Here is a 25,601-nt window from a genome sequence, read left to right on the forward strand (position 1 = left end):
GCAAGAACAATTTTTAAACTTCACTTTCAGGAATGTATGGTTTTCGGAATAATTTAGAAAACAGATTTTTGGATAAGGGATACTCAACCTCTATTAGGTATTAAAAACTCACTTGTACCATTGTTTGTTTACATGCCTCCCAGCATGACCCTCCCCAGGAGGGACACAATCATAGGTGCCGATTCTGTGGGTGGTCGAGGGCCCAAGCACCCACAGAAATTGATGAGCACCCACGGGGCCGAGTCCCGCTGCTGGGCCGCCATATTAACTTGCTAATTTGCAGCTGCAGCACCCACTTTGCCGGACCCGCCACCTGGAAAACAGTAGGCTGGGAAGAGTGTATTCTGTCCGCGGAGTGCCTGCATTGTGGGGGCGTTTATGTACCTGCACTGTGGGGACATTTATGTATGTGGAACTCTGTTGCCGTAATTTGAATTTTGGAGACATCGGTGCTCCGTAATATAAATTGGTATTATTTTGTGGCCACACCACTTCCCCATGAAACCACTCCTCTATATTTTTGGCTTGAGCACCCACCAGCAAAAACATAAATCGGCACCTATGGACACATTTCTCTATTTCTTTCCTATTAATGTTTGATTGCCATCACCTGTTTTAAACAGGTTAACTGATAAGAAAGTTGCTTCAACACTGGTGATGGTAATCATAAATTAAGAAGAAAGTCCAGAAACATAGCATTTTGTCTCTCTTGGAGAGGGTCATTTTGGGAGGTATGTGTTTATACAAATGACACTATACATGTAGTACATTTACAATACACATTAATCACTAAATAAATATTATACTTTTCATGTCAATATATTTGTTAGACTTATCTCTTATGAAAGTGATCATTACTTTTTTTAAATGTTTTCACAGAACATTACCAGCTATACGTTCCTGAATCAGCGCAAGTTGGCTCAGCTGTTGGCAAAATCAGGGCTAATGATGCAGACATTGGACTTAATGCTGACACCAGGTACTCAATCATCAATGGAGATGGTGTTTTCTCCATATCCACTGATAAAGAAACAAGGGAGGGAATCCTTTTACTTAAAAAGGTAAACTGTTCACTTTGATAGAGATTTAGGTATCATAGATGTACAGTAGTTCACTTTAATCCTGTGATTTTTATATCAGAGCTGTGATGGCCAGAAGAGTTTCAAAGTGCAGTCCATCACCATGCATCTAACTAAATAAATAAATTTAAAAAATAAAACTATAGTTAAAATATACAGTATATGTAGGGTTACCACCTAGTCCCTTTAATTCCGGACACATATTAATTACACAGGTTCTGTGGCTGGCTAACTTCAAGACTCCACTTCACCTGATTTTAAACTGCCACAGAACCTGTGTAATTAACATGTGTCCGGAATTAAAGGGACTAGGTGGTAACCCTAAGTATATGGTCCCTCATGTATGTAAAACATATAAAAACTAATAATGCTTTATTTGAAACCAATGTTTCCCAACTCCATTTCCCAGGGACACCTAACAGAGCATGTTTTACATATCTCTTTAGTATATCAATTGAAATAATAGGCACCACCTGCAGATATTTTAAAATGTGTTAGCTAGTAATGAATACACTTGTGCACCAACTAGGAGATCTGTAAAACATGCACTCTTGGGGTATCTGATGATTGGAGTTGGGAAACTCTGGTGCCTTTTATTACAGATCCAGTGAAGGCATTCAGAATCTATTTCATACTTGCCTACCTGACCCTCTCCTTGAGGGAGAAAATGCTCTGTTCCTGGACTTCCCTGGTAATGTATGATTGCCAGCACCTGTGGTGAAACACCTTTCTTATCAATTACCTAGCTCCCCACAGGTGATGGTAATCATACATTTTTCCCTGAAGGAAAGGATCAGGTAAGCAAGTTAGATCTATTTTATTGTATTGGATTAATGTTTAGAAAATGTAACAAAACTCTGTATAATTAAATGATACCTACATTGTTTATTAAATAATAAAACCTAAATCAGTCATGTTTTTCATGAGTCATGTATGTAATGGTGCCCACACACGCACCGATTTCAGTGCTATGCGTTTTTGGCTGTACAATGGTTCTTTACAATTTTTCTGCCAGAATTAAGCATGACCCGATGTGATGGTTATTTTGCTGTCTGCGATGCGATGCTGTGCGATTTAAGCACATTTTTTCACTGGCTTTTTCTGACCTTTACTTTGTTCGAGTTCACATGTTTTAAACCTGCAATAAAGTTGTTGATAACAATTTGTATGTAATTATTTCCCACAAAAAAAAAAAACCCGTCGTATAGCATCGGCTCGTATGCCTGTATAATGCTGAGCCCGATGCTATACGATAATGTCCAAAAAAGTACCTGCTGCACATACTTTTTTGGACATCTAAAATCGGCCCCCGGGAACGCGCATAGCACAGCATCGCATCGCACACGCCGCACGAATACACCCCGATAATTGTACACACGATGCGTTTTGTACTTTAAAAGTACAAAACGCATTCTAAAATCGATGCGTGTGTGGGCTGCATTATGCAGCCCACACACGCATCGATTTTAGAATGCGTTTTGTACTTTTAAAGTACAAAACGCATCGTGCGTACAATTATCGGGGTGTATTCGTGCGGCGTGTGCGACGCAATGCTGTGCTATGCGCGTTCCCGGGGGGCGATTTTAGATGTCCAAAAAAGTATGTGCAGCAGGTACTTTTTTGGACATTATCGCATAGCATCGGGCTCCGCATTATACAGGCATACGAGCCGATGCTATACGACGTTTTTTTTTTTTTGGGGGGAAATAATTACATACAAATTGTTATCAACAACTTTATTGCAGGTTTAAAACATGTGAACTCGAACAAAGTAAAGGTCAGAAAAAGCCAGTGAAAAAATGTGCTAAAATCGCACAGCATCGCATCGCAGACAGCAAAATAACCATCACATCGGGTCATGCTTAATTCTGGCAGAAAAATTGTAAAGAACCATTGTACAGCCAAAAACGCATAGCACTGAAATCGGTGCGTGTGTGGGCACCATTAGTTAGCTGCTAATTAAAACTCTGGTTTGGGCTGCAATGATTTACTTCAATTTCAACATTGTATTAATTTCATTAGATTGCATTATACATATTTAAATTTTATATATAATATATTATATTTGTGCCTTTCAGTAAAGGCAAAAACATTGAACCTAATATCTAGTTATTACCTTTGCCATATCATTAAAATGTATTAGACCATCCACAGAGATGATGCTCTAATTTCATATTGTGTTCCTGTTTTTATCCTTAAAATATACATTACCTATTCGATCCTGAATTGTGTATTTTAATATTATTATATTTACTTTATACAGTACATTACAGCTGAAGAAGTTGTATATAGTATGGTATAAATCCATGTCAGATGGGTGCCTGTTGACCTTCTACATGTCGACGTAATGCTTGTTTTGACCTAAGGTCATGTCGACATTTTCAGGTGTTGACCTTGGCCCAAGTCAACCTTCATTGGTTGATCCAATACATGTCATCATTACTGCTGTCGGCCCTATGATCCATACCCAATAAGATTGAGCGACCATATTGTCAGCGATCGGAGTGTGCACCGGCGATAAATCGCCAGGTACGTGCTCCCATTTTCTGCCCGTAGTGATCGCTGGTCACAGGAGCTTGCTTTTTTTCATCAGCGACCATCTCTGGTCACTGATGCAAACGGGACACCGTTTAACAGTGATGCTGTAGCATACTTTTTGGTATTTGGACATAAACTATCAAGTTGTGAGATTGTGCTATTAATGACAGATATTCTTGCAATGTTAAGAAGATGAAAGGGATATAGTGGGAAGTTGGTAGTCAAACAAGATGCCAATTAATTCATTTGTAAATGGTTGCCCTATTGTCTTTGACTTGGGTGGAATAAAAAAAAGGAACATTAATGATATATATATATATATAAACTTTGTTAGTGGTATCCATACAATTTAATAATGGTAAAAGATGTTTGGCAATTATATGCATATACAGTAGTAGACATATACATGTGTTTTCTGTGTTGTAAGGCATACTGATAGTAAGGTACTTTTGAGTATGTGTGTGTACTTCATAAACTACAACACATCAAACAACAAATTACAGTATAGCAAAAACTCCAGTGGTGGTAAGCATATTGGTTATAATTATGTTTAAAAAGGAATTCATTTTTCAGTCGATTTGATTTTCTATTCATATTTGTTGACTTTTGAAGCACTTGGATAATTTGGTTTTGGTCTGTTTATTATATGAATGAGCTTCTCATGAAATTTTATTCAAACTGCATATTATGGCTGAACAGTTGTTGTTTTTTGCGGTGAAAGTTATATGATTTAATCCACAACTATTACTATACTTAGAATGTTCCTTTCATACTGTCAATAGAACTAGGAAATTAGCAGTTTTTGTCTTGTCATATGTCTTGTCATATGCACTGGTTAGTGCAGCTGAGAAATGTAGTGCTGTTTTAATTTGTATTTATTTCCTTCAGTTATAAAGGCAGAAAGTGCTTGAATTCACTGCTGATGGTTAAAGATATTGTGGGTCTTCTCTGTTCTCAGAAAGCCACATTGTATTAAACCCTTGCTGGCTTTCAACTTTACTGTTTTATCTGTTTTACTGAGCTATTGCTGAGAAACATACTATTCTTTTCTTAATTGCTTGCTGGTGTTGTTGGTGCCACTGCAGATGGTGGTATGTCCTGTATGTGTTATCAGCCATACCTACCCTCAGCTGCAACCTGCACCCTGGGTCATGGCTTCAGCACATTCCAGGAAGAGACATTATGGTATTTTTACTAAGAAGGGCGTTCTATTGAAGATGGGATGTTCCCCACAGCAACCAATCAAATTCAATCTATTATCTTCTAGAACAGGGGTGGCCTTCTAGAATCAGAGGCATTGAACTAAAAAATATGTTATGGTGTGCAACAAGTAGGAACAAGGGCCATGCAGTAAATGTCAGCAACCCTGCTGCATTAAAGACATTCCCCTGACCCCCACTGTACCCGCTGCTCAAAACGTCCAGGACACTGAAAATCAAAGTGCTGGTATGATTGGCTTGACACACACACACACACATATATATATATATATATATATATATATATATATATATATATGGGGTAGATGTTTCACTGCATGGGTGATCACTCTATTAGGAGAGTGGAATTTCCCCACACACATACAACTAGAGAAAAGTGTCACTCTGGGACATGAAAAGTGTCTTCAAGAAACACAAAAGGTGTGTCCTGAAGACAAGGCACCAATCTGAAATAGCATAGACCACATAAAGCATCTGACACTTTTTTCTAGCCACTGCTGGGGAAAAGCCAGGAGGGCTCAGGAAAGGAGGGCAGGCAGAGCAGAAAGTGATTGACAATGGTCCCAGAGACTCTGATTTCAGTGTTCTCCAAGTGTGGCAGAGCATGTGCCGGCTCCAGGGTCACTCCTTGTACTCCAGTGGCTGCGTCCTGGGGACAGGGGCAGAGCTAGAAATTTAATTAAAGGGAGTGGTTTATGAATTAATGCAGACTCCTTCCTTTATGATTACTCCTCCCATTTCCAGTCCTGTGCCTCCCATTTTTAGTCTCAACTTCTTTGGGACCTCCACCTCCCTTTTCCAGCTTATTGGAATATTTTGTTGAATGTACATATTTTTTAATATCATGCTATTGTTGCCCACTCCCAACTGTAAATGTCTATTTATAGGAAGAAATACATGCCAATATACTGTATTGCATTACTAGCAGTTTTAACAGACATATAGTCTATACCAGTGATTTACAACTGGTGAGATAAGTATAGAAACATCACTTCTGAAAGAAAGTGCACTCAGTGTGGTTAGAGGGCACAATACAGAGAGCAGATTAACACTGAAGTCTGCAGCTTATCTCCAGTTTCCGGCAACTGCACAGAACCCTCTCTTTACATAATGCTGCTGCTATGACACTGTATGCACATCTTCCAACACCATGACGGGTTTGCAGACACTTTCTAAGCTGTACAGTGCAAACAAATGTGACACTGACCTCAAGAGACTGGAATTGCTTAAGGGGTGAGCAATATGGGGAGGGCATTTTCCTGCAGCTCAAGTGACATGTGAGAATAATTCTGCTTATCAGCTGGCTGCGTAGACTCACACACAGAGCAAAGGGAGGAGGCGAAGGGTTGGGACTTGGGAGAGCTCTCCCTGCAGAGGTGCTGACCGGCTGGCTAGACTCTTATCTCTCAGTCACACCCAGTGGTGACTCGCTCTGTTGTGGGAGAGACTTATGCAGATCTCCAACATGGCACAGCAGCATGTGGCAGGGAGCTGTATGTTAGGGGGAGCAACTACCCCAGTTGCCACCCTCTAAATCCACCGGACAACCCCCAGTTGCCCTTCTGCTCATCGGGAGGTTTCTGTCCCCCTGAGCTCGGCTTCAGCCGAACCTCATTAAGTAAATAGCCACACGCGGCTTGATAGCCATGGGTTAGCCACCCCTGTTCTAGAAGGTGCTAAATAAATAAGAAAGGAAATTCTGATTAATTTTCAGTTGAACTCCCAACTTAGAAAATGTACCACTTTATGTCTTCTCTCACACAGCAGTGGGATCTGTTCTACTGGATGGAGCATCTCTAAGATGCAGGCTACAGGTCCAGAGAAAACAGCCCCACCCACTCACCATGGGGGGCATTTATTGTAGTTATGATGGATTAAGCACAGGTACAGGGTGGGTGGAGCAAAGTGTGAAGCAAAGCCCTATTATGGGCATTTTATCCCTTATATACTGTAGTATGTTTACTGTAACAGTATACATTATACTTTATTATACATTATAATTTATATGTAACATTTATCCATCTTATTATATCTATGGTGACATTTTATAGGATGAGAGATTTAGAATGTGAGAGATTTGGTAAGAAATCTCCAGTTTTTTAAAGCGGCAATCATTTAGACTGCAAAATCAAACTGGTTTTGCAGTCTAAATGATTGCCGCTTTAAAAAAATATGGAGATTTCTTACTAAATCTCTCACTTTCTGAATCTCTCATCCTATAAAATTTCACCACGTCTGTTGTTTTCCTTGTGGATGTTTGGTGCTATCAAATTTTCTAGTTTCTCTTATTTTTTTTATTACTCATTATTATGTCTCAGGTGTGTTTTTTGTTATACATTGTTTAGGTAGGTGTTCTAAATAAACTTACAATAGGGTATATCTGGCATGATAAGCTTTAACTATGTTGCTGAAGTCCTAGTGGTATGTAAGCATTTTTTACTTTTTTGGAAAAGTGACTGCTACAGTACACATTTGGTGACGTTTTCGGTCCGGGTTTTGAAAGCTTGTCAAATGGGAAAATACTTTTCATGACCACTGTATAAGCAGAATAATTGAAATTTAATGGCCAATTACAGAAATAAATTATTATGAAAGGCAGTTTTTAAAATTTTACTTATTTCTAGTAAAAATTCTTTGAAATTATGTTAGAATTTAGAGTCTCTAAATATTGGAATAAGGAACTGTATGGATAAAAAACAAAGCGCTAAAAATAAAAATAAAACTGAAAATGCAATACCAGTGGTTACAACTCTTTGTACAAATTTTGAAGAGGTAGGAGTTTGCATGCTTAATATATTATTTGTTTGTCATAGTGCAGTGTAAGCTAGCTATCCTTTACTATTTTGGCGGGTCTCTGCGTCTTCGGGCAGCTGAAGCTTCTACTCCAGTGGCTTGTACGACTTCTTCCAGTTGCGGCAATACGGGCCTCTGGTCCATGCTACTTTGTCCTCCAATGTGTTTTGTGCACTGGGAGCTTAATCATGGATACACATGCTGACATTCAAGCTCTGTTTATTTAAAAACATTCATTACGCTTTTCTGTTCTTTGTTAAAAAATAAAAGATACATTTTTGCAGCAAACTTTATATTGGTATTGCACGAAAATTAGTGAAATATGTTAAAATGTGACGTTAAAGATAGTCTTTATAAAAAACTTTTCAGATCAATATCAATATTTAATCCTTGCGGTTGTAATGTCCTCAGATGGTAGATCCATGTTGTTTAAATTGTCATTTACAAAGTCTCTGTCTCTCCAAAATGTATTATACAGCAATAGCATGACATATATCTTGATATCTGTTTAAATGAAGAGCATATTTTCTCCTTTTTCAATAATTTTCTAATCCTCAGAACATAAATACCACGTCTATTTACTTTTAATATACTGTGCCTGGGGTTGCAGGAGAAATACATATACAGCACTTTTCTTTAGTTAGTTGTAATGTTGCAGTGGTATATCTGCACTAATGGAATTTATAGGGTACTTTAAATTAATATATTAAAAAGTACTCACACACTTTTTTTGTGATATAACTTTGACATTAAGTGTATTTATTTATTAACAGTATCTTACGGTATATAGCGCACACATACTCCACAGCGCTTTACAGAGAATATTTGAACATTCACATCAGTCCCTGCCCCAGTGGAGTTTACAGTCTATAGTGCCTATCACATGTACACGCACACAGACATTCTAGGGTTAATTTTGTTGGATTGTGGGAGGAAACCGGAGTATCCAGAGGAAACCCACGTGTATAGAAATAAGCTTTGTTTGTTGCATTATTTAATAGAGGGAAAAGTGAAGGCTAGGTATGGTACTTCCATTCAACTAAAACCAGTTTTTTTACAGAATATACTGTATTAGTATAAAAAATTGATTTTGTCTTACATATTCCAATTCCACCAGCCACAAAACTATGCTTCATGCTTCATGTGATCCCTAACAAAATGTTAAACTATCAGAATGGTCATAATGTCAATATTGACCATGTCGTGCAGATGCTGTAGCAATGAAATGTTCTCATGATAAAATGTTAACATATTGGGCCAGATGTTAACCATCCAATCAGCTCCTTCCTGCCATGTAACAGGCTGGGTTTGAAAAATGACAGATAGGAGCTGATTGGCTGGTTGTGTAATCACTCTACATTTTATCACTTTTCAAAGCTTAGTACATCTGGCCCATTGTCACTAATGGGCCAGCAGTGATTTACCTGCTCCCAAAGACAGTTTGTATTTGCTGGGTCCCAGGAGTCATGCGATTATGACATTTGGTCCTCCTCTTAGGGCAGGCGACAGGGTGGGGGGTCAAAGGGGACACCTGTACCAGGCCTTAAGATTGTGAGGGTCCCCAAGGTTCTGAGGCACTCAGGGGCTGTAAGCATTACTGCGGCAGTGCAGTGTCTACCAATGGTTTATAAAGGCACCCCCTGGTTCCTGTAAGGGTACTTACTCAGACTGTCCTCCGGTATTAGTGAATATCAATTATGTTCCTTTTATAACAATAAAAAAACACATTCAATATGCAGTATACTAAAAATGTTTTGCTCAAGGGGGCGTGGTTAGGGGGGCCAGCCAGATATATCAGTGTACCGGGCCCCAAGCTTTCTGTTGCCAGCCCTGCCTCCTCTATCTGTAATGCTTCCTCTAATGCCTAACCATAATGCCCCTTAACACTAACTTATGTCTGCAGCCTAACCTTAACCGTCCTATCCACTTCCAAGCTCTAATGTTGATGTTCTAAAAATGTACAATATTCAGCTGTCTACATTATGACAATAGAATTACAGACATACACAATTTGATGGAAGATAAGAATCATCTAGTCTTCCCATTTTTTATCTTTTTATGTAACTTTAGCCTTTTGACTTCATCCCTTAAGAACAAAATCATCTGGTTTTAAAACCATAGAGTACAGTTGAGCTCTATAATTAAACGACTATCATTTACAGTTGAGCTCTAGAATTAAAATATACATTTTTTTGCAAATATTTCTAAAACTAGGATTCAAAATGTTTTCTTGGATTAAACATTTGGATTGACAAACCCACATGTCACATACATTACCAAGAAGCTAGAATTTTTCATAAGTACCTTAATCTAGAAAACTGCAAAGGGAAAATAGTTTTTTTTTTATCTTTAAATTATAAAAAAGGTTTCTTTGAAGTAAAATGAAAATATTGTCAGTAATTTATATGTTGGAATTCGTTTTAAAATAACAATGTTCTTTTTTTACTTTATCTGAAAGGATTTTCTATTTCTAATATAAAAACATTTTCAACTTCATCCTTTATTTCTGCAAATCTGGTTTGTAGTAAACATTTACTATGTTGCTTTGATGATTTTACTCTTATTTTATAAGACTAGTCTTTATAAACATATTCACAAATATATGTATTACTTGTGTTGTTTTGAATTATGGAAAATAAATTGTACTTTTTTATACAGTACATTTTTATACATTGTTCTTGCTCTATTGCTGGATGAAAAGTGAACAGCTATTGTTATATGCAACAGTAAAACCATTGTCTGTTTTATAACATAATCTCATACAATTTTGCTAACAGAAAAAAAAAATGATGTGCCTTAACCTTGTAGTTAGCCAAAACAATCTCAATGCCACCTAAAAAAGAAGCAATATAACTAAGCCTAAAGTCTAAAAGGTAACATTAGAGCACAAAAAAGTAATTCAATATAAAGTTCATGAATTGGGTGTACTTCAGATTAAAAACATTTCATTAAAAATTGTTATATATGAAAAAAAATATAAACCTCTGGTACCACTGTAAAAAACAACAAAACCATAGATGCATACTGTATTTAACCAAAGTTTATAAGATTAAAGAATGAAGTCACTCATATATATATAAAAAGATGAAGGGAATGGTGTTTCACTTGATTCAGTTCAACAATGTACTGTATAATAAAAACAATATACATATCTTACTCAAGTAGCTAGATTGTAACTGTATAAATCAGAGGTTTTAGTTAAGCGCTCTCCTTTGTATGTGCAAATGAGTGAGACGATGCTGATAATGTGAAATCAAAAATGATTTTATTTTAAGATTTGCAAACAAATGTACATATGAAATCAGGGTGAATGGTGAGAGCCTTGAATGAGCCCCGTGGGGGAATTGGGGTGCCAGCAGGCCCCTTTCTACCATAAGCCTAGCAGGCTTATGTCTCATACAGGTGGGGGTGGTGTGGAGGCTGCCAGTGATAAGCCCTTGCGGGTGTAAGGGGTCAGCAGAACCCTTTAACCATAAGCCAGCAGGCTTATGTCTTATGTAGGCAGATGAGCGTATTGGGTAAGGAAAAGGGGTTGTATGTGGGGCAAGTGGGCGGAAGTACAGTCCAGAGCTACAGCAGCAATGGGGGCTGGAGGCAGAGTCACTTGATCACTGTGTGGGTTGTGCTGGGTGGTGGTGTCCCGCTCCCAGGAGTCTTACCCAGGTGATCCTCTTGCAGAGTAGTACACAGCGGTGCTGTGCTGAAGTCCCGGGCTGTCAGTGCCAGTCCGAGGTGAGGGATGCTCACCCGGCTGGCTGAGAAGTGTGTAGCCGCTCTGCTGGAAGTGCGGCCTGCTCGGACGCTACTTCCGGGTTGTCGCGATGACGTCACCGGGGGACCGAGCGCTCGACTCCGGCTTGGAGGAGACTTCGTTCTGTGCATTAATTAATGCTGGAAATGCTGTAAGATGATTCTTGTAGTGTCCAACGCGTTTCAGCCACTGGGGCCTTTGTCATCCTTGATCTGGTTACTCCAAATAGTGTATTTATACAAATAGTGCCAGTTAAATGTGTAGAGGTACAAAAGTTTGTTAACGCTTCTTAGAGGTAGTGCTGACTTCGCCCTATCAATATGCAAAGGACCGCTGGGGTATAATATGTGGAAATAACCGTTAATAACTGGGTCCACACATTAAGAGGTTAATCTATGATGGATAAAGTACATATGTTACCAGTCTAATAGTATTGGAGCCCTGTCCAGGGCTAGACTGTGTATATCACTAAAGAGCAAGTCAGGAGTAAGTGGTAGGCTAAGTGCTGTGTGCCAGGACCGTCAGCCGGGACAGCGGGATAGGCAGTTTCGCTATCTATTGCACTGCGCCCGCTGGTCGCGTCGGCCTGTGGTGACATGACTGGCTCTCTCCAGCGTGCGGTGAGAGACCAGCCTGTCGGGCTGTCAACTCAGGTACACGGCGCCGGAGTCTGGTATAGTACTCTGCGCCTGTTTCGCCGCAATCAGTGCTGATGCACACTACCATCAGCACTGATTTCGACCAGTACCTCACTATGCTTGGAAATCTATTTTTTTCACCCACAATGCCCTAGTACTGGGGTAGCCAACCCTAGTCCTCGAGAGCTACCAACAGTGCATGTTTTGCAGGTCTCCTCACAGAATCACAAGTGAGCTAATTAGCTCCATCTGTGTATCTTTTAAAATGTGTCAGTGATTAATGAGTGCAGCTGTGCAACAGCTAAGTTGTCTGGAAAATGTGAACTGTTTGGTAGCTCTCGAGGGCTAGGGTTGGCTACCACTGCCCTGGTAGATGTTAGGGCATGAAATACTGCCTGTCAGAACATGTCGGTTAAAACAAGTGAAAAACCTATGTCGATCTTTTGAATGTCGACCTTCCCCATGTCAACCTAATGCAGGTGTCAACCTAATGACCCTGTTGATCTAACCCCATGTTAACCTTCAGTATTGTCGACCTTCATGGATGTCGACCTTCAGTGTTCAACCCAATGCATGTCAACCTTCCTCTTGTAGACCTAGTGACCATATATTCCCAATTACAGAAGTGCAGAAGCTGCTGCAGCAGTCAGATCAGGTCTCTAACTATCCACCTGCCCTTGCCAACCACAGCAGGGCAGGAGCTGCTGTAGAAGGTAGAGACGGTCCTGAAAACCATCAATGAATAAGCAAACAAACAAGAGGAAATCACATAGATTTCACAAGTATATCTACAGAGTCACTTATTAATTTCAGTTTGTCAAAAATTTTGTAAAGTGAACATGTTTTTCATTTCATGCACTGTTATAGGACTTAAGGATCCACTTAAAGGATTCTGTTTATTGTGTTGTATTCAAAAAGTCATAAGCTTCCCAACGACATATTACAATGCAGGATAACAACAGAAATAGCATGAACCCTTATGACAGTACCCTTAAGCCCATCTTTGAACTTAGATCGTCCCTTAAGAATCATAAGGTACAGATGTAATGGGTCTCATCCTTGCTGGCGATCCACCAGCAGCATGCTGCTGGCGGATCGCCAGCAACACGGCGCCGCTATCTGACTGAGACACGCGTGCGTCCCCCACGCACGCGCGTCTCAGTATCCGGGCGGCGGGGTGGCGATGCGGACGCATTACTGTCCGCCTCCCGCTCGAGGGGGCAGGGGGGGACCCGAGGAGGCTGCGGGGGGTGCGGTCGCCCGGTGTGGGCACCGGGCGACCGAGGGCAGGACCGTCGGAAGGGGACCACTTCCGGCATACAGATGGCGGCGGGGGCAGGGGATGGCGATGGCGACGCCATCGCCATCCCCTGCAAAGATGAGACCCGATACATCTGTAGTGTGCAAAGTCTGAAGATGAGTAGTTAAAGCATTCGAGAGGTACCGTGGAACATCCATCCATACACATACACACAAACATTGTTCAATTATACTTATTATTATTATTATTATTATTATTATTGTCTCTGAGCTTAAGTCCACTTTTGAAATAGACTGTGGAATTTCTTACAGACTCTTCTTGAAAATTGTCTAAAACAAAATAGCATACTGTACCTCCTGGACTTGGCAAACAGATCATGTAAAGTTTTGTGGGAATGTTTGTCAGTACCTCAAGGTGAGTGCTGAGAAGATAATGTTAAGCACATTTGTGAGAAAGAACAAGTTGCTAAACTCATAAATAAATGTATTGACACAATCTTTCAAAACAACCTGTACAAACAAGCACAGAAATAAGAGCATCCACTCTGTAACTATCCAGTGTAGGATTCCCAGCTAATTTAGGGGTCTGCCATCATCCTATGCAGTGGTCAAAGTGGAAATTTAAAAAAAAAGTATGGAAAAGTGAAGGAAATTGCTGTGCGCGCGCTCCAGGAAATGGAGCGTGGCCACTTTAAAGAGGGTGTGGTCACATTAAAAGGGCGGGCTCCTGTGTAGTGTGCCATGCTATATACCTCTTATATACATTATGCAACACAACAGTAGACCCCATAATACTTGCCCCTTAAACATTATGCCAAAATTCAAATGGAGTGAGCCAAAAATCATATTATACCAAATGGATGCAGCAAAATCTCACGTTAAGGTGCCCATACATGTGCTCTGTGCATTTTGAACTAGATTGCGTCACATCTAGTTAAAAACATATGCAATGTGCTAAAGCATTGTGCGTTTTGAACTAGATGCGATGGGATCTAGTTCAAAAAGTACGTGCAGCACATACTTTTTGTGCTTTGCGATGCGGCGGACCGCCCATCGTCTCGCAAAACAGGATTGCTCTGTCTATGGGCACCTTTATGCCAAAATGAAAGTGCAAAAATTCACCTCATGCCACCCGGACTGAGCCAAAATTCACCTCATGCCACCCAGACTGAGCCAAAATTCACCTCATGCCACCCGGACTGAGCCAAAATTCACCTCATGCCAGCCTGACTGAGCCAAAATTCACATCATGCCACCAGGACTGAGCCAAAATTCACATCATGCCACCAGGACTGAGCCAAAATTCACCTCATGCCAGCCTGACTGAGCCAAAATTCACATCATGCCACCAGGACTGAGCCAAAATTCACATCATGCCACCAGGACTGAGCCAAAATTCACATCATGCCACCCGGACTGAGCCAAAATTCACCTCATGCCAGCCTGACTGAGCCAAAATTCACATCATGCCACCCGGACTGAGCCAAAATTCACATCATGCCACCAGGACTGAGCCAAAATTCACATCATGTCACCAGGACTGAGCCAAAATTTACATCATGCCACTAGGACTGAGCCAAAATTCACATCATGTTAATAGGATGGAGTCAAAATTCACATCATGCCTCCCGGGCAGAGCCAAAATTCACATCATGCCACCCGGACGGATCCAAAATTCACATCATGCCACCCGGACGGAGTCAAAATTCACATCATGCCATCCGGATGAAGCCAAAATTCACTTCATGCCACCTGGACCGGGCTAAAATTCGCTTCATGTCACCCAGATTGAGCCCAAATTCACGTCCTGCCACACAGATGGAGCCAAAATTCACATCATGCCACCTTAGATTGAGCCGAAATTTGTACCATGCCAACCAGATTGAGGCAAAAATCACATCCTGCCAGCCGGATTGCGCCCTAAGTTACATCATGACACCTGGATTGAGATAAAATGTATACTATGCTATATGGATTTAAAAAAAAATAAGTTTTTGCAACACAGATTGAGCCAAACTTTACATATAATTTGGAGATGCAGGGGAGGCAGGGACCAGAACAGGAGGGACTATGGGGAGGCAGGTACCAGGACAGTGGGGCGACATGGACAGATACCGTGGGTGCAGGGACCGGGTAGATGCAGGGACTGGGACCGGAGGGGGGGGGGCGATGCAGGAACAGGGACTGGGGGGTGGGATGCAGGGACCGGTGGGAGGGAGTGGGTTTATGCTGGGACAGGGACTGGGGGGAGGGGGATGCAGGGACGGGTACATGGGGGGGAGGGGGACCCAGGGACAGGGACCGGGGGAGGGGTACGCAGGAACAGGGACCGGGGGAGGGGGACATAGAGACATGGACTGGGGGGGGGCGCAGGGACAGGGACCGGGGGGAGGGGGACGCAGGGACCGGGGGGATAGGGGGACGCAGGGACAAGGACCGGGGGGAGAGGGACGCAGGGACAGGGACCGGGGGATAGGGGTTGGCAGGGACAGGGACCTGGTGGAGGGGGATGCAGGGACAGGGACCGGCGGAGGGGGCACAGGGACCGGGGGAGGGGGATGCAGGGACAAGGACTGGGGGGACACAGGGACAGGGACCAGGGGAGGGGGACGTAGGGACAGGGACCGGGGGAGGGGGACGCAGGGGTAGGGACACAGACCAGGGAGGGGAAGCGACAGGAATAAAGGGGTTGTGAAGGGTTAGGACAGAGACCTACCAGGGGTCCTGCAGTGAAGGCTGGCAGATCTCCAGCGGCGGGGAAGATGAAAGCCGGGTGCAGCCTTCTTGCATGCCCAACATAGGGGCTCCAGCGCGGCATTAATGGGACCCGGGCATGCGGGGGGAGCTCCTGCAGTGGCAATAATGTAAGCCGGGCGCTCTGCGTGTTTCCACCCGGCAGAGGAGCAGCAGCAGCAGCTGGCAGTGATGTGAGCCAGGCGCTCTCCAATTGTGCGCCCGGCGAGGGAGCCGTGGGATCTGGGCACACGGGGGGAGCTCCTGCAGCGGCAATAATGTGAGCCGGGCGCACATGGAGAGCTCCAGCAGCAGCAGTGCTGGGGAAGTAGTATGAGCCGGGCGCACCTTAGAAGGACTTTGGCAGCACCCCAGATCAGCATCCAGCAGGCTGGCCCTCTTCCTGATTGCTGCTGCACTCCATATATTTTAATAAAAATAAAAAAAAAATCTGGGTTGAAAGAAGTGGCGGTATGCTATACCGCTGCATACTGGCCCACTTTGACCACTGATCCTATGGAGAAACAAAGCTTTGGCAAACAATGAAACAATGGTAGCTTCCATGTTCCTAGTCTGAATATAAATGGATGATTAAATAAACACAATGAATATAGTAAATGTAAAAAAAAAAACACTAAAATGATCTCCAAGATGCAATTAAAAAATAAATATATGTTTATTTACAAAAACAGTTGCAAACTATAACTATGGATAAAAATCACTAGCAGTCTTCTACATGAATAAAAAATATGCAGCTACAGTAGAATCATACATTATTTGGAGAAGATAAATGTTGCAATTGCATTGAAAAAATATGTGGCTTTCAATAGATCATTGCTCTATTTAACTTGTAGTAAAACCGCCAAATGATTTCCAACCACATAGTGGTAGTTCTGATGCATTGCCATAGAGTGATCAATAAATAAGGTAATGGTGTTGACAGTTAATCAATATATTACATATACATAGTTACATAGTAGGTAAGGCTAAAAAAAGACTTGCGTCCATCTAGTTCAACCTGGTATAGATATCCATTGCTGATTTGGTAGGTTCTGATATTTTACAGACAGATTATATTTCTTATTTGTACCCATGGATGTTTTTCTCCAGTAAATGTTTGTCCAACTTTGCCTTGAACGCATTTAATGAGCCAGCCGTTACCACCTCTCTGGGAAGAGAGCTCCAGAGTTTGACTGTTCTGACCGTAAAGAAATTCTTTCTACTAGCTGAATTAAATCTTTTTTCATCTAATCTATACTCATGCCCTCGTGTCCTAGATTCCTTTCTAGTAAAAAAGAGGGTGTGTGTCAGTTCCTTATATTGGCCCTTGATATACTTGTACATGTTGAGCATGTCCCCCCTTAAACGTCTCTTTTCCAATGTAAATAGTCCCAAACTGCTTAATCTCTCCTCGTAGCTTAAATTCTCCATTCCCCTAATAAGCTTTGTTGCTCGCCTTTGGACTTTTTCTAATTCTATGATGTCCTTTTTATAGTGTGGGGCCCAGAACTGCACTCCGTACTCGAGGTGAGGTCTCACCAATGCTTTATACAGTGGCATAATTACCCTTGAGTCCCTAGTTTCCATTCCCCTCTTAATACATGACAGAATTTTGTTAGCCTTTTTTGTAGCTACATTACAATGGGCACTACATCCCAGTTTGCTGTCTATTTGGACTCCTAGGTTCTTTTCAAGTATGGAATTACCAAGTTCCTCTCCGCTAAGGTTGTAACTTGCACACTGGTTGTGTCTCCCAAGGTGCATAACCTTACATTATATATTCAGCCAAACTTTACAGTATACAGTGAAGCTCCAGCAAACACTTACTGTAAATAGTTTCAGAAGGACTAATGCGTTAACCTGTAGTGCAGCCAGGGGCGTAACTTGTTCTCTGTTGGCCCCATAGCAAAATTTTGAAAGCCCCCCCCCTATTGTCAGTAAAAAAGTGGGTGTATAGAAGGAGAGAGGGGAGCTGCAGAGGAGGACAGGGGGCTGCAGAGGTGTAGAGGGGGATTGTAGAGGAGGAGATGGGGTGTAGAGAAGGAGATGGGGGTTTTAGAGTAGGAGGGGGGTGTAGAGGAGGAGATGGCGGTTGTAGAGGAGGAGATGGGGGTTAGAGTAGGGGGGAGTGTAGGGCAGGAGAGGGAAGTAGAGAAAGAGAGGGGTTGTAGAAGAGGAGGGGGTTGAAGGAGGGGGGTTTGTAGTGGAGCGAGAGCAGGGGTTTGAAAATTTAGTAACAGCCATTAATCCCCCCTCAGTCATAGTGCATGTACCTCCGGCTGCACTCCTGTGCTAGGCCTCCTACTCAGTCCTATCCCCAGTGCATGCCCTCCTCCTGATCTGCACCGCATTGTCAGGCCTTCTCCGCGGTGCCACGTTTTTTCCGCACAGCACCAGGCCTCCTCCTCTCCATGATCCCCGGAGCATGGCCTCCTCCTCCCCCGATCCCTGGAGCATTGCCTCCTCCACCCTGGATCCCCAGAGCATGGCCTCCTACTCCCCTCAATGGCCGTCGCGGTGCCTCCTCCTCCATGCGATCCCCGCCGGTGCTGTCTTGGCTCTGTCAGTTCCTGCAGCTCTGTTGAATGTGAGCATGAGACGAGACCCAGCACCAGTGAGATGCAGCCATGTGCTGCCAGCGCCGGGTCTCATGCTCAGAGCTGCACGAACTGACTGAGCCAAGACAGCGTAGCAGCCACTGCCGCACAACTTTATTTATTTTATTTTTTTAAAGAACAACTTCAGGATGGTGCAGGGGAATGCCTGCTGGGCCCTCTGGCCCCTCCAAGCCGCCGGGCCCCATAGCAGCTGCACCCCCTGCACCCTCTGTAGTTACGCCACTGAGTGAAGCTTGTATGGAGAAGCTCAATCAGTTTAGTGTATAATTTTCAATTGGCTCATCAATCCAGGTAATGAAGGGAGATCATCATGATGTGTTGTAATACACGCAGCAAAGATGTACACAGAATGTACTCTCAGACATGACACATGGCTTATGATATTATTATTATTATTAATAATAATAACAGTTTCTTATATAGCGCATACATATTCCGCAGCACTTTACAGAGAATAATTAAACATTCACATCAGTCCCTGCCCCAGTGGAGCTTACCATCTATATTCCCTAACACATGTACACGCACACACAGACATTCTAGGGTTAATTTTGTTTAGAGCCAATTAACCTACCAGTATATATTTTTGGATTGTGGGAGGAAACTGGAGTACCCGGAGGAAACCCACGCAAGTACGGGGAGAATATACAAACTCCGCACAGTCAGAGCCATGGTGGGAATTGAACCCATGACCTCAGCGCTGTGAGGCAGTAATTTTAACCATTACACCATCAGTACTGCCCATGATATGGAGAAGAGTCCATGGCAGTCAGTCAAGATATCTTTATTGACTATAATGGTTGCAATAGAGCTACAGTATAAAGGCTCTATTTACTATCGTCTGCAGCCAGCACTTGAAAATAAAGATTCCTCATCACCACAATTAGCTGCAATAATGCATATTTTTTACCCAGATATGCCATACTTCCCTGTTCACCACCATCCATTGTCCATTGTTTGTTGCCACATGAAGAACTTAATAAACACCTACAAGGAATTACAGGTAAGCAATATATTTGTTTAACTAATATGAGTGTATTTAGTCTGTAAATAGATCTTGAATGCCATATCAAATTATGTGCTGTATGTTATTTGACGGTCTTTAGAGATTGCATGGCACATGCACTCCCATCAATGAGTCACACATGGGAGTGTATAATTATTTATATAGTGTATGGAGTTTGTCACTTGTCACGTAGGCTTTTCTAAAATAAGGATATGCTGTTGAACCTTCCTATCATGAAGCCTTGCAGCTCAATCCCAAGAAACTTTGAGGTGCCATGGCTTTGTCACCAGGGTTGGTAGCCAAATTTAAGACCACTTAAATTTGTCCACTTGCCCTTTATCTGCACTTTAAGTACCAGCTTATTTACGCTTGTGATTGAGCTGCATGGCTACTAAGGATTATCTTTATTAATGGTATGTGTTTTTTTTCTTTTCTACATTATCTATCTATTTACTGTATATATATATATATATATATATATATATATATATATATATATATATATATATATATATATATATATATATATATTATTATTATTATTATTATTATTATTATTATTATTATTATATATATATATATTAGTCTCTTGTATTCCTCCTTTATTTAACCCGTGAGTGCCGCCTACTCTACCAACCTACAAATCGCTGTAGGGGATTCGGTATGAAATACCGACGGTCATAATACCGACTACCATTGACCGATGGTCAAACTACTGACAAGGTCAAAATACCGACATTTAAAATACAGACACGGTCAAAACACTGACAAGGTTGAAATACCGACAAGGTTGAAATACCGACATATATATATATATATATATATATATATATATATATAGCTATATATATATATATATATATATATCTATATATATATATATATATATATATATATATGTATCCACAGGTCAAAAAGTATACACAAGTTATTCATATTTTGTTGGTCTGTATGTTGACATACAGATGGAGCCGGCTCTCGCCAGGGACGTGCGCACATGAGACGCTCGCACACGCCCCATGGCTTTGGAGCTTTCACCGCCGCCCGCTGCCTTCCCCGTTGCCCCTAGCCATCCCGCCATCCCCCTATCCCTGCCTGTCTCCCTAAAGTGGAGACGGGCAGGAACCCGCAGCGGCACCGTCCAGAAACTGGGACACGCGTGCATGTAAGACAGAGCACCTCTGCACCGGCGATCGCCAGCGCAGGCATGCTGGCAATCCCTGGGCAAGAACTAGAGGCGCTCCATCTGTAGGTCGACATAAAACCTGCTGCACTCGCCATGCTTCGGCCACACTATTTTATTCTCCCTCCATGCCCTAGTGAATGGTAGGGCATGAAATTCCTCCTGTCGGCAAATAGAGTCTGGATCTACTTTATAAACTGCTTCTGTATTTTTCTCATCTTCTTAATCCTGTGTAAAATAGAAACATGGAAAATAGGCAAATGAGATCAGTAATTTTGGTCCTTATCTCCATTATCATTTTATGTTTCTACAATTTTACTTGGAAGTAGGAAGATACCATTGATCTTTGAATCCTCTGTATTTCCAAACCTATCTCTTTGTACAGTATTCCTTATGTTTGTATGCTAAATGTACTGCAATAATTATATTTTATTACATTAAAGATTAACCAACATAACATCATAACAATATTTTTCTTATACAGTATTGAACATTGGCGCTGAATAAATTAAACTTATTTTTTAAATAACTGTCAATGCGTTTTCTTCAAGAGAAAAATCCACAGATGTCTACGACCATATTGGTTTACTAGCTGCAGGGCAATTGGTACAGAGTGAAAGCTTGAATCTCACACATTGTGGAATAAATGTCTGTATGTGGCTGTTATTGCATCTACGATAGTTATGCAGCTGTTAATTTTATGAACATTTAATGAGTGCTTTCAAACCTCCAAAAGTCCAGATCATAGCACTTGCTTGCAATGATTAAGTCTAGCACACTCTGTTTAGAATTAAAGATGTTCTTGACTTCAGATTAGCTCTTTTCTAATAATGATTCGAATCAAATTAGATAAAATATTGTGAGTAAGAATCTTATGCAGTCATTGTTATTTAATTTTTAATAAAATATTTTCATTTATTATGATTGTTTCAAAATACTCCATTTATTACATGACATGAAACAGCAAGTCACATGATCATTGACCTCTGCTGTAAACCTAGATATAAGCATATGGATGGTGAAAATGTAATATGTTGATTTTAATATCTGTTTTTCATGATCTGTTTAAAAAGAAAATAAATAAGTGTACACTTAGGGGGGTATTCAATGTCTGTCAAGCTCGTTATTTTTGGCGAGATTTGTTGTTTTCTCGACGAAAGGTTGGTTTTTTATGAGGTCGCCTATTCATTGTCTAGTTCAGAGGTTCCCAATCTTTTTTGATTCACGGCACCCAAGAGAATCTGAATTTTTTTCACGGCACCCCTAGGTCCAAAAAAAATTAATTAGATAGTGTTTATATGCGATTCTTAGAGGCAGTTATGTGGTAAAGGGCAGGATTTGCTTCTGTTTGTACACATTCTATGATTGGCAGCCACCAGCACTGGCTTTGCTCCTAAATAATTAACCATTAATAGTTTGAGTTGGTCCTGGACCACCAAGCCGCGGCACCCCTGCATGTGTCCCGAGGCACCCTAGGGAGCCACGGCACACAGTTTGGGAACCACTGGTCTAGTTTTATCAACTTGTTGAGCAGAGCTCACCTGTTTTGATTTTCGGTTTCCTCGACTGTCGAGTTGAATATTTCTCGACTTGTCAAGTTATTTTGGGTAACATCTGTCAAGATAAATCCTGCATCCTATTCAATGTCAAAGAGTACACTTGACCTTGACTGTTTGAAATCATTCTTCCCTCAAATTTTACTTGAAAATTATTTCTATTGTGACAAGGGAGTTTCTCTTTTTGTATGTCCAAAAATTGTGTAAAGTGCATATGCAGGATTCCCTAATGTTTGTAGTGCTTATCTTGACTTCTGTCTTTGTGATATTTTGCTAAATAATCCTCTTTTGTTTTATTTTCCATTTGCTGCATGTTTATATGGTATGCTGTATTCCATTATTCCATTGTCAGCATTAGTTTTCAGCTTGTATTATTATGTATTTGTTTAAATTATTCCATTTGCCATAAGAGTTATTCACTTTTTTCTGCCCACCTTTCATGTTCACTGTGCTGGATTTTGCCCATTGAAAGTCTTCTGTATACATTGATATATATTTGTGTCTACTTCTGGTTTGACCAAACACCTATGTTTAGGACTCTTGTATCCATGCTGGGGCAGAATTACCCAGGATTCAATGTTTGTTGTTGCCATTCTTATGTTTACTTCTCCCACAATGCACTCTGTTTACCTCAGAGCTCTCTCTCTCCTGTACTGAGACTTCAGGGAGATAACAGCATTGTACAATCTGCTCATTTGGAAATGAGAATTCGCATTTTTAACAAGATATGTACTTTCATATCATTGACTACAAAAATGTAGCTTATGTCTGACACAATTGCCACTTTCCTCTTTGAACTTCTTGTGGACAGACGTCATCATCATCAATAGGAGAGTACTCGACTTTTCGAGTAGGGGAGAACTCGACTTGTCAAGCCAAATTTTCATGTCAAGCAAAATGAGAAAAACAAATGCTTGACAATTTGGACTATTACTGGTGGGATTAAATACCCCCCCCCCCCCCCCCCCAAGTGTCAGAGTGAGAGAATTTTTTACTGCGATCAGATCTGAATAAGGGCTTTCCTGCATTAATCGGTGGCTAAAATCTAGTCTACCATTGGTGCAACTACATGTTTAGCGCACAGTGGAACCTGCTTATAACAGATGAACATACTGTACATTGCCTCTTTGGAATGTGAACATGGCTTCTGTAGCAGTGGCTTTTCATCTGAGAAATGCTGGATGATTACAATGATACACCCTTAACACTACCATTACACACATATGCAGTGTTTTGTGGGGACTTCCTACAGGCCACTGTCCAAAAAATGTCCTTTGTTTTGTCATCTTTAATGACAGCACTTTTGTAAACATCAAAGGGTCTTCAGAATAATTTGTGCTTTGCTAATAACAAATTATTGTTCAAGTGAACATTTTTTGGCGATTCAGTATGTGGATTACAGTGCTAATCGCCAAATGTCATGCATGGTTTTTAGATTTTTTTTTCCCTGAGGTTTGTAGCATTAAATCTCAAACTTCATGCAAACTATGAAGACTTAGAAATGTTTAACTTGTATGTGATATTCAGATAAGTTTTTACTTATAGAATGGCTATGGGCAGTGCCTGGTTAGATGAACTGTGAAGTCTGGTGACTGTGAAGTCTGGTTTCACAGTCCTCTGTCATTTTTTAGAGGAATTTATGTGCTCCCTCACCGAGGCCCTTATTCTGATCGGTGCGTACTTTCCCGAATTCTTTCGGATCGCGTTTTTTAGCCGTCTGCGCATGCGTGGGGAACGCCATGCGCATGTGCCACGCATGGTCTCCGTACTTGTTCTCACTAATACCGTACAGAAATGTGCACCGCAATCACTCAGGAAATATGGGCGCGTTATGGGCGTCATTCGGAATGACACAGGGGCGTACTTTCAAAGTGGGCTAAACTGGGCGGAAACACGGGGGAGTACACTTATTTTGGTAGGCGTGCATTCGGATAGCACACCGAATGCACGCGAACAAAAAGGGAAGAAATGTGCGGTGTCCAAAAGGCAAGTATTGCTTTGCGGACACCACTCGCTCATGCGCTAGGCAATCGGAATGCCTAATCAGGATGGACGCACCTCAACCAATGTCAGCTGAACACAATACAATCACCTAATTTACTCATTACTTGTTAATTACACGCTTCTCACTGCTTCAATTGAAACCATTGCACCTTAAATGGACCATTACTAAACACACACATATATGCTGCAGTTTTCACACACTTTTACACTGCAAATAATGAACACAACTTAATATTAATAATACTAATACACATGTCACTTCTGCATGTATCAATTAATCCAGACATTTGGGGGACAAAAATAACATTTATTAAATGAACTTAGAAAATAATGTCGAAACCATCACAAAATAAATGGTACCATAGCAGGACTAAAAGTAAATAATATATAATAAATAGCCACAGCAGAATCATTAGGAACACATCAGGTGGCTTCACAACAAAAGTAGAGCACCAACACTTCAAGTACAGCACACAGTGATGCTAGCCGAAACAGGGCAACAGGGGAACCAAACATGACATTTGAAGCGAGGGCAAATGTGGTGACCCTCGGCATGGAATTTGACACAGGATGCTGACACACACAGCTCAATGGAAGATTTGGGAAGACATAAGGGTGGAGATTAATGGGGACACAAGTTCATTTGCGGGCACGTTTGCCCCTGGCAGGCTCCTTGCCACGTGCAGCAGCTCTTCGGCCTCGTCCACGGCCACAGTCAGATGGTGGGTCACGTGGAGCACATGCTGGGGAGGGTGTGGATGTTCTTCCCCTCTGGCAGCAGGGAGTGATGATGGTGGTAATGCACCAGAAACGGGTGACATTAGGACCCTATTGGTGGTAACTAGCTCCACCATAAGTTCATTATGGCGGAGGAGGAGTTCATTTTGCCGCAGGGCTTGATCAGCCAGCACCTGCAGGCTAGCAGCAATAGATTGCTGGCTGGCACTCATAGCCTGCAGGCTCGCAGCAATACACTGCTGGCTGGCACTCATAGGCTGCAGGCTCGCAGCAATACACTGCTGGCTGGTGGTCAAACCATGCAGCACCTCCTCGGCCCTACGCACCCGCTCTGATGCCGACTCTCCCTGCTGCACAATACTTTCAAGCACATGCCCCCACGTGGCCAATTCAGCCGCGGACATTGGCGGCTGCTGCTGCACGGGCCTGCTACTGGGGCCAGGTGGCACAGACTCCACAACCTCCTCAAGAGATTGTTGACCAA

At 41.8% G+C, this 25,601-nt stretch overlaps 1 protein-coding gene across 2 annotated transcripts in view; it reads left to right on the forward strand.

Annotated features, from left to right (window-relative positions):
* The window catches only part of CDH18 (cadherin 18), a 621,311-nt gene that overhangs the window by 498,383 nt on the left and 97,327 nt on the right, over window positions 1-25,601 (forward strand). For both annotated transcript variants that reach the window (XM_083188094.1, XM_083188093.1), the window contains one exon: window positions 880-1,061. In XM_083188094.1, the coding sequence (XP_083044220.1) occupies window positions 880-1,061 (182 nt within the window). The remainder of the gene's footprint in view (window positions 1-879; window positions 1,062-25,601) is intronic.

The sequence above is a fragment of the Crinia signifera genome, chromosome 5 (genome assembly GCF_055691185.1).
Source record: "Crinia signifera chromosome 5, ASM5569118v1, whole genome shotgun sequence".
Lineage (NCBI taxonomy): Eukaryota > Metazoa > Chordata > Amphibia > Anura > Myobatrachidae > Crinia > Crinia signifera.